Here is a 19,233-nt window from a genome sequence, read left to right on the forward strand (position 1 = left end):
AGCAAATGACTGACACTGATGAATGATTCATCGGCAGCGTGGCTGAGGGCTACGGTGCCTCGTAAGGCCAAAAGGATCCTGCAGGACTAAAGTTCATGAAGAAACTGCACAGAGAACAGCGAGCGCTCCGACGAGGTTTAAAGGGCCTGAGCCGATCTGGGCTGTGTCGCAGGCGGCACACAGACGCCACGCCGACATCAGTTTGCCGGAATAATTTGAAAAAACTCAGAAAGAAGCAAAGCAGACATTTAATTGAATGGCATCATCTCATTACGAGTGGTTAACAGCAGACATCTATTACCAACACGTCGCTTAATGAAGAGTGGAAATGACGAGCAAACAGGAAACTCATCCCAGCTGGGTGTGTATGTGTGCTCTCTCTCTCTCTCTCTCTCTCTCTCTCTCTCTCTCTCTCTGTGTGTGTGTGTGTGTGTGTGTGTGATATGTTATATTGCAGTTTTTCATCTTTCAGTCTGAGAGCTTAGAGCTGCATAAGAGGCTTAGGGCACTGAAATCAGTAATGTTGATAAAGCCTGGGGGCAGGGCATGTGTGTGTGTGTGTGTGATGGTCAGGTGCATGTTAGCGTGTGTGTCTGTCTGTGGCAGATGCGTGCTGGCAGTGTGTGTGTGTGTGTGTGTGTTAGTGTGTGGATGGGGTATTAAATACTGAAAACTGCAATCACGGCCCTGGATTAAAACAAAGCTCTAAAATGGAGGCACGCTGTGACAGAGGACAGACAGGAGAGAGGGAGGGAGAAAGAGAGAGAGAGAGAGAGAGAGAGAGAGAGAGAGAGAGAGAGAGAGAGAGAGAGAGACATGTGGTTGATTAGAGGTGATCAGACAGAAGGACTAAGCAGGAAAAATCAGGTCAAACAACAAAATGACGGGACAGTTTTTAGTCTCATCACTGCAATTTTTCCTCCATTATACTGTTCCAAAAAAAAATATCTCATATCCATGTTGAAATATTATAAAAAAAAAAAATCTGCTAGTGGGATGAGACAGACCCACTCATTCCCAGTGGTAATCAACTTGTTTCCACAATTTTCCTGCATCAGGTGTCACTTCCCTGGTCCCGGCGGGCTGATGGGCCTTGTTTCCACATATTTAGAAATTCCAGAAACAAGGGAAACTGCTGTGGAAACGAGCGGGGGTTATCGCATCCCAACGGCAGATTTTTTTCTCCCGCATGGTTTAAAAAGGAAACCAGATTTTGACACTGAATATATGATTGAATGACTTGTTACTGCGCCCGATAATCAATCGAGTGTCGGGTTACAATCAGCGAGCGCGCCTTGCACGAGGTTTCCTCGGCCACTAATGAGAAATGAATCCAGCCTGTCTCCCCGCGAGCCGGGAACGTGAGTCACATCAGCTTGGGAGGGGGACGTCGGCCGTTAACATGTGCTCCCCGCGCTCGGAGGCGTCTCGTTAAGATTTGGGATTGGGTTTAAATTGCACTCATTGAAGTGGGTTATATGTGGCGGTGAGATCATCGCTGCAGGAATGTGTGCTGGTCGGGGTGGGGTACGGGGCGGAGGGGGGCCGGCCCCTGGCACGGTGCGGACACACATCGAGCACAAATAGACGCTGATATTCCTGTCCACACACACACACACACAGCACAAATACACAGAGAGACTCTGGGATAAGGGCTTTGCTGCCGATGAAGTCACACACCTAGGCTTGGTTTTCTTTGGTCCGGCCCGCAGTGGAAAAAGTTTGTTCTGACTTTGCTGCATCTTTGGATTTGCTCTGTTGAGGCTCACGCTGACCCGTTACAGGCGAACCAGGACTTGTAAACAAAAGTCACATGGACTCCCAAGAAGCCGGAACGTTCCGGGGAGCAAAACAAATCCCATTACATTCCCTCTCAGAGCAGTTAAGATCGCACGAGGAAAGGAGCGAACATGAGCGGCGGTCTATCACATGTCCATACCCGTCCCCTTATACCCATAAACCCTTGTGTTTTGGGGTTTTTTCTCCATGTAGTGGGTCTGGAGTCTGCTCTCATTCTTGAGAAAAAAAAAAAAGCACTGCTGGAGGAAGACGGAGAGCCGAGCTGAGTCAACGCTCCACAGTTCAGATGAAGTATTCCCAACATGCCTGGTGTGCAAGAAAATGATATTTATTTGGTGCTGAGCGCTATCGGAGGAATTCACAGCAAAAAAAAAAAAAAAAAAAAAAAAATCTGCACCCTAACAAGTCCTTTAGTGTCATATTCAGTGTTCAAATCTTGTTTTTTCCTCAGACACGTCCAAAAACCTGCCGGCGGCCTGAGATGATCCCACTTGTTTCCAGCAACAGTTTCATTTGTTTCTGGAAGTTTTCTGGCCACGAGGATCAAGACGACGATGCGCGGTCCAAGAAACGTCTGGAAACAACTGGAATTATCTCATCCCATTTTTTTTTTTACCATATTTAAAATGTTTTTAGTTTCCTCATTGGGGGTAAAAAAAAAAAAAAAATCATGAAACCAGAAAACTGAAACTGAACTGACTTTCTATGCAGACTGAGTCCAACTAACTTTTTATATTTTTATTTGATCAACTTTTATTCCTCCACCTTGCCTCTTCAGCTGCACCTGTTCTCCTCTGCCAGTAACCAGGAGCCGGCTAGCACGGCACACCAGTTTCGCCGTGTCCCCGCATGTAAATCCACCATTTCACCAAGAATTATTTTACCAACGTGCCAGAGGAGGCGAGGTCTCCACTTTAACACGGAGCTTTAAGTGGCCACGGCGTCTGTCACACACTTTGCCACATCAGGTCGACTGCTGCGGGCCTCCCAAGTGAAAGGCCTCAGCGCGTGAGCACAGCTGGCTGTGAACACACGGATACGACCTGGATCTGCTTCATTTTCACTCTGCTGGCTGCTCGGACCAGGATCCAGACAACAGCGATACCCTGCAGGGGAAACTGAAGCCCCACACGTCCGGCCGGAGTGGATTATTGTAGAAAATACAGCCCCTTTTATTACATTTAGTCATTTTCAGGAACTCATCTTGGCAGTTGATGAAGATAGTCTCCAAGTGCAGCACCAAATAAGGAAATCCACGTTGAACTGGGTTTACTTTAAGTTGCAGATTTGTTTTTGCAGTGAACATGCAGCAGCAATATGCCTGCATGATGTGAGTGAGACACTTCAGACAGAGCAGCCTGACGTCCTGGACCAGGTGACCCCGGTGGCCTTCCTGCTGTGGGAAACCCCCACAGTGCCATCTCCTCTCTCCAGTGACACTGAGACTAACTGTGTCCCGTAAACCTGCGACAGGACAGATGGGGGGAACTTTGCTGGAGTCAATACTAATTCATTTCCAGCTTTTAGTTTATCTTCATGGGTTTGCTCTGTCCCCTCACCAGAGGTCAATATCTTTTAGTAGAGGAGAGTAAAAGGGGACGAGGCGGGCAGCGGGTCGATTCTAATTATAAAACAGGTGTCGCGAATGAATATTTTATGTGTAAGGGCCGCGGCTGTGTTTGTTCTGTGATACCAGCACAGGCTGAGAAACAACAGATGCAGCCGATGTACAAGCCCCACTGTTAATTTCATTTTATTATTTTTTTTTATTTTTTTTACGGTGTGTTTGCTCAGCAAACGCTGCACTTTTGCTGCATGCGTCCTCCTAACAAAACGGGCTTGTGAAGCATCAAGACTGGCTCTCTTGTCAAACACGTGAAGGTGCAGGGAGCAACCTGGCAGCCGGCTGCTTAAGAAATCAAGTGTTAGACACTTGTATTACAATTACAGCCACTTATTTGTTTTTACAGTGAAGCGCTCAGGAAAGCTCTCCGTCTCTGTCTGCAGCACTACAGGCTGACTGGAACTTAAATTTAAGGCTTTTTAAGACCCATTTCATGCCAAATTGAAGACAATTTAAGAGCCTTTTCACCACAAAAATACATGTGTGGAGTAACAATAAACAGTTGAAAACACACGTTTGTGCCTTTTTAAGAGCTGAGGAACAGAATTTAAGACTCAAAGGCAACGTTTAATCATATTTAAGAGCTTTCTAGGACTTGACGTTAGATTATTCAGTGTAATATTTTAAGAGCTGCAGACACCCTGCACATACAGAGGATAAATTCAGGATGAATGTGTGAAGGGAGGCTCCTACAAAGGCTGCCGCTGCCATGCTGATGTCATTGAAAAACCCACTCAAACCAAAATTTTGGCCCTTTGTCCTGCACTGGAAGTGACGCTGAGTGAGTTTCGTTAGCCTTGAACCACTGGAACCTGCTACAAACCCATTTGTTGTTTCAAAAACACACCAGTGTTCCTGAGATTTACACCAGATGAGAATCATACACTTAGAAAGAAACGCAGCTTTGTCCAAAAACAGCGGCTAACAAGCGCTGCTGCTGCTTTGTGATAATTTTAATCTCTCTCTGTCTCTCTCTCTCTCTCTCTCTCACACACACACACACGCACACAGGCATTTTTATTTCCTTAATATCTTTGTGGAAAGTAGTTTTTTTTTTCCTTTCATTGTCCCTCGCTGGATACAGCCTCTGCAGACACAAGGACATATAAAATACTGTTATGTCCTTCCCTGTCCAGTTAGCTTAGAGAGAGAGAGAGAGAGAGAGAGAGAGAGAGAGAGAGATGGAGACAGAAACAAATAGAAAGGCAGATAGAGAGACAGAGTGAAGCTATATTTGGAAGCGGCAGTGCCTTGTACTGTATGGGTATGTAATAAATCTGTTGTGCCATAATAGTGAATAGTGGGTCGCACAGCAGTGTGTGTGTGTGTGTGTGTGTGTGTGAGAGAGAGAGAGAGAGAGAGAATGAATGGTGGGCTGTCTAGTCCCCATACTGCTGCTCCCAGCTAATTGGTCGTCGGCTTAAGTGCTGCTACTGCACTATTCTCCAGATAGATGAGACGGATGGATGGAGGGGGGAGGGGGGAGGGAGGGAGAAGAGGAGGGGAGGGAGGGAGAGGGGGGGAAAGAGCGATGGAAGGAGGTTAGGAGGCACAGAGGGAGGGATGAAGGAACAGAGGGAAGGAGCAAGGGAGGAAGGATCGGAGAGTCAGAGAGAAGGAAAAGGAAGGAGGTGGGAGGCTGGATGGAGGGAGGAGACAGAGAGAGAGAGAGAGAGAGAGAGAGAGAGAGAGAGAGAGAGAGAGAGGAGGGGTGGATGGAGGGATAGGGGAGGGAGGGGTGAGGGGAGAGAAGGAGTGGTAGGAGGAGTGTTATACATTACTGCAGGAATTTAGGCTGAGAGAACGGGGCAAGGCAAGGTCAGGGTTTCAAAATAAGAGCCCCTGCATGTTCCCCCTGGTCCAGTCCCGGGACGTCTCCACAGCCTGCCCCGACGGGACAGGTGCATGGAGCTTTTACTGATTGAACTTTGAATTTACGTGACTGTCAATTCACAGGGACCTGACCATACACACACACACACACAACCCAGAGCCTCATCTCCACACACACACACACACACACACACACACGGCAGCTGCCTCTCTCCTGTTTCATTACATAATATTGTTGTTATTGTTGAAATGTCCCGTTTCATGTTCTGTTTCTCTGCGATGATTCGGCTTTTTTTTTTTTTTTTTTAATTTCTCCAGGCTACATCCTGTTCCACCCCATCACTTTTGCTCGTGCAGCAGCCCTGCCCCCCCACCCCCACCCCCACCTCGTCTTCAGGACCGAGTTCACGTCTCGAGTGCAGCTGAAGCTCACGGCTTTGGTGTTTCTCGTGTCTTTGTTTAGTTTTGTCTTAGACCTTAGCTTTCCTCCTGTCTGTCCATACGCTCTAGGAAATGCTCTCAGGTTGGGTTTTGTGTCATTTTGTTGGGTTGGTGTCACTTTTTTTAACTATGATCTCATTTTGGAAAAAAATAAAATAAAATTCCTTTAACGCTATAAAGCCTGAACTAGAAAGAATTGGCAGAAAATTCCAATTTTTTGAAATTGAACCCTTTATTTAGTCCTATAACAAAATATATATATATATAAAAAAAAATTCAAAAAAATATGTTTCTGGTGTATGATATATGATATGTACTTGAAGTGCCAATGGTATGGTCCAGGGTGAACAGAGGAAGTGTCCAAAGGTATACAACAGTATTTTGGTCAAGTATTGATTAAACTGAAAACGGAAAACAGAATTGACAATGTGTATCATATATGATACAAATGGCTTTATAGGGTTAAGTCAACACTGAAAATTTTTGATTTTTTTTTGTTCTTACAGTAGAGGAGTGGCATGCAGCACATCTTGTTTTATTCAGACAGAACCTTCATTTAACAAAACGGGGAAATTAAAGTGAAATCATCCTCGTGTGAAAACTGATGACTTTACCAAAACATCATTTTCCAGAGCAAGAAAACAAACCTTTTCAAAATTCCAGGACCTTCTCCTGGTTTTCCATGACAGAAGGAAGGCATGTGTGTGTGTATGTGTGTGTGTTGGGGGGACTGGAGGAAAGGAGGGCGACTAATGTCTTCCTACGAGCGAGAGGAGAGGAATGAGAGGCTTTCGCCAAGACACTGCAGTCCTCTCTCTACTCTGTTCATTAGACTGGCCCTGTTATTCCCAGCACACACACACACACACACACACACACACACACACACAGACAAGCCCTTGTAGCAGGTGGGCCTTTTGATTTGTCACCCAGGAAGAACCGTGTCTCATTTGCATACAGATGCCCCCTTCAGCGCAGAGGAAGGGCACATGCATGCGCACACACACGCACACGCACACACACACACACACACACACACACACACACACACACACACACACACACACACACAGTTCCTTCAGTTCTCCTCAAGAATGAGGCCCATACAACCTCCTCTTTGTTTTTCTTTCTTTCTTTTCTCCCTTCTTCTCTCTTTTGTCTTTTTCGGTGAGTTCTCTTTAGCTGTGAAGCACTTTTGGCCAACAGATCCTAACAGAGTGTGTGTGCATGTGTGTGTGTGTGTGTGTGTGTGTGTGTGTGTGTGTGTGTGCAAGTCTGCTCCCTTGCCCTGCATTTAAGAGTACATGTATGTATGTATGTGTGCACTTGTGTGCATGCATGTGTCTCTTGTATGTATGTGTGTGTTTGTGTATGTAAGTGTGTGTGTGTGTGTGTGTGTGTGTGTGTGCACGCGCGCATGTGTGTGCGTCTTGGAGGCTCTTGCACCTTGCATCTGTTCTATTTGGCAGACTTCATCCCAGTCTTGTGTCCTGGTGTCAAACAACGGGGGCCTGTTTGCAGACCCCGACACTGAACTGACACACACACACACACACACACGCACACACACACACACACAGACACACAGACACACATATGAGAGGGGGCCGCTGAGAATTTCAAACCAAATAAATACTTGGAAACCTCAGAGAAGCAGAGTTTGGACAGCGAGGAGTGAAAAAATGAGAGCGTCCGGAGCTGCAGGCTCCTTTAAAGAGGAGCTTCACCTCCACCATTGATCACTGCCCCCCCCTCCTGCACCGGGCGAGAGGTGCCTCCCCGGCTCCTTCTGTGCAATAACATAACTCATATCTCAACATGCAGAAAATATTTCCTTTAGTTGAAGCACAGTAAATCCCGGGCATTAGATTCCAAATCCCCTCTGCCTATATTTGTTTTTTTTTACATTTCGGGAAGAACTGGACAGAAATCAAGCGGCGATAAAGCGTCCACAACAATAAGCAGCGATATGACGCCTGCAGCGCCGACAGGAAAAGGGTTCAGTCGTTTTAAATCCGCACTGGGCCGAAGACAAGCCGGAAATCTGTGTTATTCTCCACAGACACATCCTGTGCCTAACGGAGTGAGTCTGCTGATTCTTGTGTGTTAATCCCGGATTCCTCCCTGAAAGTAGCTTCAGCGTCAGCAACACGTTTTGATTCAGGGCCGCACGACAACATCATGTAGTTTTCTTCTGCAGCTTCATTGGAGCTCCATCACTCTGATACTGAGTGAAACATTCAAAGGCAAGGTGCCGTTGTTTTGTGGCTGCAGAATCACATCAAGCAGAAAAGATCCACATGTCTCACATGTTTCCTCTACACGGCAAAATAAAAGCCGCCACGCCTTTGGAATGATGATTTTTTTTTTTTTTTTCAGATGTTAAAACAATTTAAAGTATATTGTATGAATGGATATACATACACATATATATATAGCCTATATTTGTGCACATATACTTACTATAATCAGAGTTTGAAATGATAATTTAAATATCATGAAATGTTACACTACACTGCAATTAATTTTATTTTGAAAAATGAACAGCGGAGTCATCATCCGCCTGTTTGATTCTGCTGTTGCACCGTACGAGTCCAACAGGCAGAGAAACTTTTCCAGCTACAGCACCACACTGACATAGATTGTGTAACAAAGTGAAGAGGTGCCACTCTGCTCTATTTTCACTGGCTCACAGCAGCACACTGGCTTAGCTTGTCCCCCACAGTTTCAAAAAAGCCTGGAGGAAACCCTGTGCCTTGTGCATCATTTCGGATGTATTTCCCTGGAATTCAGCAGCACAAGTTTGGGATCTTCGGAAACCTCGGGACGTCTCCTGGAATCGAAAATAAAGCTGTGACGGTGTGAACAAAGCTCAGCCACACGGCATGCGTACGAAGCCATCGCAGAGAGTACAGTTCACTGCAAAAACTCAAAATCTTACCAAGATTATTTGTCTTATTTCAAGTCAAAAATTTCTTATTCCTAGTCAAAATATCTCATTACACTTAAAATAAGACATGATCACCTCAGAAGTAACTTGTTTTTAGACAATTTAAAGAAAATTAGCTAGAAACAAGAAACAAATTTTGCCAATGAAACAAGCAAATTTTCACTTGTTTCAAGTGAATTTTCACTTGAAACAAGAGACAATTGTCTAAAAACAAGTTACTTCTGAGGTGATCATGTCTTATTTTAAGTGTAATGAGATATTTTGACAAATAATCTTGGTAAGATTTTGCGTTTTTTCAGTGTTGTCCCTCGCTATAACGCGGTTCACCTTTCGCGGCCTCGCAGTTTCGCGGATTTTTTTTAGTGTAATTTTGCATGCTTTTTTTTTTTTTTTTTTTTTTTACTGGACTTAGGCTATTTTTCTACGAAGGTTTGAACTCTGAGAGTGTTTAAACAAGAGAGAAAAGTGAGAAAATGTTAATGCCTGTCTGAGAAAAGTGTATAAAGTGTATAGTGAGGGGTTTTACAGCCTTAAAACATCTAGAATAATTGTAAAAAAAATAAAGCTGACGACTTCGCGGATTTCGCCTATTGCCGGTTATTTTTAGAACGTAACTCCCGTGATAAACGACGGACCACTGTATCTGCTGCACTCTTCCTCTTTGTCCTTCTCAGGCTGCATCTCGGCTGTCTTCCCCCCCTCGGCGGCCTCGTCCCGCGTGCGAGCTCCGCGCCGCCGCTCTCAAACATATTTAAGAACAACACGCCGCGCGTCCGACACGTCTCTGACAGAGCTGCAGGAGCGCCACGCTGGGACCGGCTCAGAGGCAGCGACTACATCAGAGGCTCCGCAGGCGCTGCCATAACACCGGGAGCACACCGGGCACATTTCCACTTTAATTGGTAGCGCCATTGTCTGGTGCGGCGCCGCCTTCGCCGCACGGCAGCTCGGGCCCGCGTCGCCGTGACGCTCGCGTTGAAACCCCGAGTTCAGGCTGTTTGGCTTGATCCATTATTGAAGAAAGCCACGGCCTGCGAGGATTACTTCACTGTGAAGGGGCTTTCATCTCAGCACAGCCGTGCGTTTGACTCCAGCAGACGTATTTTGAAACACTAAATCGTCCTGCACGCCCCTCGATGGGACAGCGCTCCCTCCCCAAAACGCACATGTTAACATTACACAAGCTCAACTGAAAACATATGAAGGCACTTAAATCATGACAACAGAGTTTTGCCACGTGTTCCAGCTCGAGAGCAGCAGCAGCCTGGAGATAACACACACACACACACACACACACACACACACACACACACACCGACACGCAGCTTCATGTCTTACATTTACATTTGTTGCTGAGATGGGAAACGAGCCTTTACAAACATGACTGTGTGTTTAAAGTGTGTGTGTGTGTGTGTGTGTGTGTGTGTGTGTGTGTGTGTGGTAAAGCTCTGCGGCATTGCGTCATTGTGTAACGCCTCCGTGTGTGTGTGTGTGTATAGTCAGAGTCGACGCGCTGCGTGTTAACACGGCGGCCGACCTGCTGTTCCACCCCCCCCGCTCACACAAACAATCAAAACCTAATCAAGGGAAAGGGGCCGGCTCGCAGCGAGACACACACACACACACACACACACACACACACACACACACACACACCAAAGAAAAACACAGACCAGCCCAGATGTCACATAAGGGTAGAATTAAGAGTTTAGACAAATACAATTTCACCTCTGATCCTGTAATCCCCTATCTGTGATGGACTGTCTCTGTGCAAGTGTGTGTGTGTGTGTGTGTGTGTGTGTGTGTGTGTGTGTATATATGTGCATGTGTGTGTGTGTGTGTGCAACCTGAGCCCAGTCATGGCCCCTCTGTCCCTGAGGAGTCACGAATGCAGACAGCGCAAGTCTGGGGCCATAACGCACATACACACACACACACACACACACACACACATACACACACACACACACAGTCTCAGGGACAACAAGCAGAAGACAGGGGCAGCCACTATAAGTCCATAAATCTGTGAAACGGTGTTGAAACGAGGCTGTAAATGTGCACGAGTCAGCTGCTCGGGGAGACGCACGTGCACGCCACTCAGCACCCACACACTGCCCTCCTGTGTGTGTGTGTGTGTGTGTGTGTGTGTTGTAACGTCATGCATAAATGATAGATTGAGTCTGGGTTAATGAAATGCTTCCCTAATGCCTTCCGAGAGCCGTGCACTGATCTGTCCGTCCGTCCAGCCGCCACCTCATCCCTCCGTCTGCGAGTCGCACACAGACCGGGTCCCGCTCTCAGCGCCTCAGCCCACGAGGGGCGAGGGGGGGTCGTCCCGAAACCCAGGCCGGGCCGCCGGGCCAAGGGGGCCGACAGATGTAGGAGACGCTGAGAAAAATCACCGTTTCAGTGTCCATCCACTAACTCATCCATCCATCCATCCATCTATCTATCTATCTATCTGTTACCATTAAAAATTACACTGGTCTGGCAGCTGTCGTTAAAGGAAAAATCCGCTCTAAAACACTTGAGCCCTGTTAACAGCAGCTGTTGAGCTTTAATTGCAGAAAATGTTTCAGCAAAGCATCGTCAGTAAACGTCAAGTTTCTGCGGCGTCGTTCGAGAGCCTCTTTCAACCGCTACGCGATGAGAAACCTGCCGACTCAGCAGACCAGAATGCATTGCGGCAACAAGGCGCGTTTTTGACGAAGGGGCGGCTCTCGCTTTTTCCTCGACAGGGAAGGCTCTCAGTCATGGTTACGGCTCTCTGCCGTCTCCAAAAACTAAAGCAACGAGCTCAAACCATTTTTTTCTTTGGGATGTCAGAAAGGCATTCTGGGAAATGTAGGAAATCACCGAGTGCAGTGGGAGTCGACGAGGCGGACAAGAGGGAAACCTGGCGCACCACAAAAAAGTAAATTATGACACTTGGTTGATGGTTTCTGACAGTCACAGAGCATCAGAGGGGAGGTGTGTGTGTGTGTGTGTGTTTTTCTCTCGTTCAGCGGCGGCAGCGGCGGCGGCGGGGTGGCCTTACCGGGGTAGAAGTCTTTGGATTTGGACAGTTTGATGGTGGCTCCGGTCTCTTTCTGCAGCTGGACGATGGTCTGACCGCCCTTTCCGATGATGGAGCCCGCCGCGTAGCTGGGAATCAAAACCTTCAGGAAGTACTCGCCTTCCTCTGCAGCAGGAAACAGGAAACAGGAAGTCAGGGGACGGGAAAGCAGAAGGAGTTACTACAGTCTGGGCAGATTATTTGAAAGAAAAAAAGAAAAAAAAAAAGAAAAAAATAGAAAGGAAAAGCTGAGAAACACTGCAAAAACGCAAAATCATACTAAGATTATTTGTCTTATTTCAATTCACAAATGTCTTATTTCTAGTCAAAATATCTCATTACACTTAAAATAAGACATGATTTTAGACATGATGTCTAAAAACAAGTTACTTCTGGGGTGATCATGTCTTATTTTAAGTGTAATGAGATATTTTTACTAGTAATAAGACATTTTTGACTTGAAATAAGACAAATAATCTTGGTAAGATTTTGCGTTTTTGCAGTGAACAAAAAACCAAACAAAAAGCTACAGTATGCATGTGTGGGGATGTTTTCTGCATATGCCAGAGAGTAAATTAAACACTGATTTAACCCCTTAACACTGCTTTTCTTTCACATTTGTCACAAGTTATCATTATTGCTATTTTATTTCTTGATATTTTCTGCTCCAACATAAGCCAGATTATTCCAAATTAGACGGAGGAAAGCTCAGGGAGCCGTGTTTGTCGCCCCGTCCTGCGCAGGGATCGCTGAAGGAGAGGGCCTGTGCTCCTCCCTCGCTCCGCTCTCTCCAAGGCTTCCCCGAGCTGCATAAATCCACCCAATCGCATCAAACGATGACTGATATCCATGACAACTAATTATTTCCATAATCTGATGATTCCCTGCCGCCGTTATCTCTCTCTCTCTTTTCTCCACATGCCCGTTTGTGTGTGTGTGCGCCTCGAAACACTCCGTCCAGATTGGCCTGATCTAATTTCGGCGTCGGCCCGAGGAATCTGGTCCTCGTCAGCGCCTTGGCACCGGGGGAAGCGGTTGAGGGATATGCCGCTCGCCGGTTTGTTATTGAAGATAATCAGATTCAAACCGATGTTTGTGGATGCAACGCCTCGCGCGTGCATAGCAACACATGATCACACACACACACACACACACACACACACACACCTGCTGCACATGCAGAGATGCTGAACCCACACATGAATGTACAGTCGCATGTTCAAACTGACAGGCAAGAAAAAAAAGCCCATTTTCCATCCTGACAGGACGTCCAGCCTCATATTCAGGCTAGAAATCTTGCTTTTATTTAAACTAATGAAAAAAAAATCTGCCAGTGTGGTGAGATAAGCCCACATGTTTCCAATTTTTTGCGGGAACAAGAATAAATGTGTTGAAACAAGGCAGAATGAGGCAGATCAGCCCGCTTTGATCAAGAAAATGACTCCTGGTTCCAGAAACTTCCACGAACCAGCTGATCAGCAGCGGGGAAAGTGAGATTGCCTCATCCCGCTGGCAGAGCTGCTGGGAGGAGAGGCAGGGCTTCAGCTCCCAATATGAAACTAAATGACGGGTTAAGAGGGAGATTTGGTTTTCCTTTAAACAAACAGAGACGGGCAGACGGATCTCTCTCTGCGACCAGGCCGGGGCAACACCTGCACACGCACGGCTTTGTGTAAACCGAGGATACGAGAGGAACCTGTCTGTCTCTCATGCTGCAGTGCGTTTCATGTCTGCAGCGCTGACATCAGCGAATTGCTCTGATGGGACAAAGATGTGTTCACAAGTTAGAGTTTGCACCGGGGAAGATTTTTATGAGAAACAAAACAAGGAGAAACTCCAGCTGTCTCATAAGCCCTAAATTAGCAAGGGGAGTTGACACTGAGAGGAGCAATCAGCGCGACTAATCAAACTGGAGCAGGTTCTTCCTTTTGTCCCAAATCAAACTCTGGTGTCAGGTTTGCTCTCCTCCGCTCGCACGGGAGGAGGAAAGTCCCAAAGTCTGTCCTGAGCAGCAGCGAGCAGCTCCCTGTCCACCTCACCATCACAGTCAAATATCACAAGATCTTCAACTGGATACCTGCTGGTACTGTGGCAATACTGCGGTTTGTGCGTTCAAGAGATATTGAAACACAAGAGACACTCGTTAGTAATGTGCAGTGATGGGAGTAACGGCGTTACAAAGAAACAGCGTTACTTTTATCAGCAAAGAGTAATCAAAGAAATTACTGTTTCCCCCGTTACATGCGCCGTTACTAGCCGTTACTTATTACTAATAATTATTATTATTTTATTATCCTATTCAAAAAATGTACGTCTTGTGGAGAAAAAGCGGTGTGTCAATATTCAAACCGGTCGGACTTTGCAGTTTTTTGTAACTTATCAACATGCATGGAGAATGAGCACAAATTACAAGAAGCGCATGTGTTCCCCGACGGCTCTCTCTATACAGAAGACCGGGGGTTCAATTCCCCACCTGGACAAGCTGGCATCACTACTTTAAACTATAATGTATTACTTTTTCAAAGTAACGTGCCCAACACTGACAATGATAGATGAAATTTGACAGCAATGTCCACACTGCAACAGCAACACAAAAATATGTGCATTAATAAGAGGATTTAAGAAAAGAAAAAAGTAATCATAAAAATTACTTTCCCCAGTAATTGAATTACTCTTCTGCAGCAGTAATTGAGTAGTAATCAAAATGACTTTTTTACAGAAGTAATTAGTAATTGGAACTTATTAGTTTTGTGAGTAATTGGTCCCAACACTGGTAATGTGTCAGTCATAGGTTCACTGAAGAGCTGAGCGCTGCCGACAAAATCAAGTCTCTATTTTGGACCAAATACCGCAATATCGCTACGATGACGATGTCGATCGTATTATCAGCACTAACGAGGATATGATGACCCAGCAGGTAAAAGCAAACTAGAACCGCTAGAACGCTCTAATGAGTTGAGAAAACTAAAATCCCAGATGACACCTCGTCCCGTCCCGCAGCGGACAGAGGACGTCCTCCCCGCCGGCATGCGAGCATCCGTCCAGGAAAGCCTCTGCTGGAGGAGGCGCCTCATTAACGCGGCTGTGACCTGGTATTTCCGTATGAATTGAAAAACAAACCTCCATTACAGATGTGACCTCATGAGATGTGACATTTGAAATGTTATGTTGGTTATTGTGTGAATCCAGCAGACACTTGTGACGGCAGGGAGAGAGAGAGGCCTCGCAACTTTTAGTCCTCCGTAGTTTCTGTAAGAATAAATGAGTCACTCTCACTAAAGAGCGCTGCCAACAGGTCAGAACTTATTAGAAACCGTTTTTGTTTTTTCTTTTTTTTTTTTTTTTTTTTTTTGGAATATGCTGATGCTCTAATCCAGACGACACGTGGCTCTGCTCAGGGACACTGCGGCAGGAAGTGAGGCTGCTGCAAGCATTGAACCTGCAACCTTTTAGTTCCTTTACTTTCCTTCAAGGATTTCAAGGATGTGTGTGTGTGTGTGTGTGTGTGTGTGTGCGTGTGTGTGTGTTTGGGAATCAGCAGATAAGAGTAAAGTCTTCCCTGTTCGGAAACAGACGTGTCTTTGTGCCCGGGGCGATCATATCGACGTGCTGTAGGTCAACTAAAGAGCCGTGTCTTTTTCCTCCCTGCCTGCCTTTCTCTGTAAAGGCCCATTTCACCCAAACACACAAGATTAAGAGGCAACCTCAGCCTGAACACCATCCCCTCTGAAACACTGCCTTCTTAAACATATTTATTCAAATGTCTAATCCACTGATGAGATCAAAGTATTATTGTTGTTGTTTTTTCTCATATTCGTCTTCCTCTCCTCTTTTTGAGGTCAGCTGTTCTGCGTGTACATGTCCACATCATTTTTACAGTGTTATGTCTCTTTAAAGTGACACGAGCTCTTTGTGTCTCGGTGGTTCCCTCCCTAGCAGCATTCTTCATATTTGATAATCCAGGACACAGAACCCCAGGAGGCAGATTAAAATAGGATTATTATTACAGGGGCACACTTTCTCACAAGGGCAAGGCACCTCGTAGCTCCGCTGTTCTCTCAGTCTGCGAGCCAGACTGGAGGCTGAGGACAGCCAGCGCTGTAAAAACACACAGCATCTTCTGTGTGACACACTGAGCAGGACCACACGGGACTCAGGGTGAAGGTCCAGGTTTCCAGGATCAGCCCTCATGGACTGGAGCTGTACGTTTGACTGAAACCTGTGAGAGACGTCTGATTGGCTGGTCGATGACAGGTGACAGGGAAACCAACATGGCCGCAAAGAGCCGGGACGTTGAAATGTGGTGAATTCTTCTGTTCTTGGGAAATGTTACGGTGATCCGGGCTAAAAGCTGCTGCGGTTGCAGCGCTGCCTGACAGTCAGTTGACCTGATGTGATTGGCTGAGCGCTGACCAATGGTCTCGTCCCATCGCTGGGACACCAACGGAGCTCAGAGCCGACGGCGTTACGGCGTGACTCGTGGGCTCTGGGAACCCGGCCGGCTCTCCCTCGACAAGCCCGTCATCACACAAACACCGCAACATGCCACTTTCACTTCCATTATTTCCTCCTCTGATGTTTACAGATGTTACACAGTTATTTCCTCTGCTGCGACTGTTTATGCATGAAGCACACAGGGATTTAACTTTGCCGTATGAAATACTGAGTCAACATTTCTTTAATTTAACGGTCCATTTCCAAAACACTGTATATCCATGTTGGGAAAAGGAAGTTGAATCTCTAACGTAGAGATGATATCGTCTGTAAAAGTGATATAATGCTGTTTTGGTTAAGTTACCTACTTTCCATGGTTTTAATTTCATCAAGAGCAGAAAGCCCTTGTATCAAACAGTGTCATCTGATCTCTTGCTGCATTTGATGTGAAACTCCTCAGACTGGCGGCCTGTCTCCTGTCAGAAGCTCCACGCCGTGTGAAGCCCAGTCAGAGAAAGCTCACTCTCCGCTTTCCACGTCATGTGGATGTTGTTCCGGCCTCTCAGTCAGCGCTCAGGCCGCTCGAGCACAGCCGGCCGGCCGCCTCGTGCAGACGGAAACCCGACTCTCCTCCGGCCTTCCTCGGCTCTGCAGTGGATGCAGAGGAGGCTGAACCCACTTAACCTCAGTCTGCCCACCTTTTTTATTTGTCCAATAAAGTTTATCCGCCATTTTAAGAGCTAGTTTAGGTTTTAACGGCATAATTACCCAGAAGACCTATACATTATACAGTAAATTAGAATCAGGCTGATGTAAGTTACATGATAATAGGGCATTTTCACGTGTGTAAAGTGTAAACTAACTGTATTCTGAAACTCTAGTCGAGAAAGGTAGACTCCATCTTAGCAAGTCATGTCGTCATATTTGATGTATTTACTTTTGCTTTTCTTCAAACCAGTGAATAAAGCTGCCAGTGGGATGAGATAATCCCACTGTTTCCAGTGCAGCTTTCTTTGGGAAGAAGAACAAATGTGTTGAAACGAGGCACACGAAGGCAGATCAGCCCGTTAGTGTTGCTCAGCCATTAAAACTGAGGTTTCTTGGCTCCGCCCACTGAACTCAACTCCACTAGAAAGGAATTTGCTTGCGGCGCTGCCTCTGAATCAGTGTCTGCAGAAATACGTCTGGGAGCGTATAGAAGATGCTCTTTGTGAACGGGCCCGCGCCTGTTTTCACTTATCTTCAATGGTCTGGACGCAGCAAACACATCTCCTCCAAACTATGCGACTCGCATTTAAACTGTCTGAACTGTGGCGGCGCGGCGCATTACGTCAGCATCAGACAGGAAGAGCGAGCAGCGCCTGGAGGGCAGCGAGCAGCCTCTTCCTCTTCCTCATCCTCCTCTTCCACAGCGAGCAGCCTCTTCCTCTTCCTCATCCTCCTCTTCCACAGTGAGCAGCCTCTTCCTCATCCTCGTCCTCATCCTCTTCCTCGTCCTCTTCCTCATCCTCCTCTTCCACAGCGAGCAGCCTCATCCTCATCCTCATCCTCATCCTCCTCTTCCACAGCGAGCAGCACATTCGGCGCTGCAAAAGCCTCGGTCCTGCCAAGTTAGTTGGCTGTGTGAAGCGAGTGAAAAAATCTGTCAGTGGGATGAGATAATCCCACTTGTTTCCAATGATAACCAACTTGTTTCCAGACGAGTGTCGTTCTGCTGATCGTCGAGGCTGATCTGCCTCCTCTGCCTCGTCTCAGCACATCCAGACTGTTCCCAGAGACATTCCTCCAAAAAGTGCAACTGCACTGGAAACGAGTGGGATTATCTCATCCCACTGGCACATTTTTTCACTTGTTTGAAGAAAAACAAGATTTTAACACTGACTGTGAGACTTCGGGTTTTTTTTTTTTTTGCAGTGTAACTTTCTCTTGTCCATTTTTATTTACGACAGCGTTAGCCTCTCTGCCCCATCGAGCCGGCTAGCTAACACTAATCAGACAGTCGCATAGCAACAAGAGTGATGTAACACTCCTCGGCCACTCTGCTCTCTCTGCCAGCGGCCGCTCTCACAGCTGCACTCTGCAGCCGAGCGCCACAGAAAAAGACGATCTGATCATGACCTGAAGCACCCGGCCTGCCCTCTCCTCCTCCTCCTCCTCCTCTCTCCATCACTGTCCTTTCCTCCTCCTCTCTTATCCCATCCCCTCTCCCTCTCCATCCCTAAGCCATCTCTCCTCTCCTCTCCTCTCCTCTCCTCTCCTCTCCTCCTCTGCAGTGACCCACTTTGAGTGCGCAGCCTAAGACTGACCTGCTTTAGATAGAGGATGGCTAATTATAACCAGCCCATATTAATAAGGCAGGGGAATTGACAAATAAAATCAAACACACACACACAGACACATACACATAAAGCTTGTCTACACTGCGATACATACACACACACACACACACACACACACACAAACACCTGTGCCACCAACAGGACAGTCTCCGACGTCTCATAAACAAGCCTACACATCTCGGCAACGTGACTCACCATCAGCTCTATAAGGAGCTGCAGTGAGTGACTCACGCTCATCACTTGTGTACCAAGTGTTACCATGGCAACCATTTATTAAACAACTAAATAAATACTATCTACCGATCTACACAAACATGTGTGTGGGCGTGTGTATCGCATCCTAAAACAAGATTTACAGAAACTGAAACACACTTGCAAAACAATAAAGTCTAATGATGAACTTCAGGTAATGATCATCAGTAATCAGACGGCATTTTATGCACACTGTGTTTATGCTGTCTGTCTTTTCAGCGGTGGGTGTGAACTGAGCTCGTGCACTTTGCAGGAAACTGTTCAAAAGATGAACTAAATGTAGATATTTTAAGGAGTACAGCATAAATAGGTCTGGGAGATTCATTACCTCCCAGCTGACAACAACAGTGTGTCCTTAAGCAGCACTGCGGCGCTCCACTGCTCAATCTGTTTGGCATATACATCTTAGATAAATTAACAGATGTTGAGTTATGCTTTGGCTATCATGCCTCAAAAAAAAAAAAAAAAAATTCTCGTTTAAAAAAATAAAATAAAAAGAAAAAAG

At 46.3% G+C, this 19,233-nt stretch overlaps 1 protein-coding gene across 1 annotated transcript in view; it reads right to left on the reverse strand.

Moving 5' to 3' along the window:
- The window catches only part of nova2 (NOVA alternative splicing regulator 2), a 97,006-nt gene that overhangs the window by 62,846 nt on the left and 14,927 nt on the right, over positions 1-19,233 (reverse strand). Inside the window, exon 3 of the mRNA XM_030066280.1 lies at positions 11,686-11,829. Coding sequence (XP_029922140.1) covers positions 11,686-11,829 — 144 coding nt within the window. The remainder of the gene's footprint in view (positions 1-11,685; positions 11,830-19,233) is intronic.

This window comes from Myripristis murdjan, chromosome 13, assembly GCF_902150065.1.
Source record: "Myripristis murdjan chromosome 13, fMyrMur1.1, whole genome shotgun sequence".
Classification (NCBI taxonomy): domain Eukaryota; kingdom Metazoa; phylum Chordata; class Actinopteri; order Holocentriformes; family Holocentridae; genus Myripristis; species Myripristis murdjan.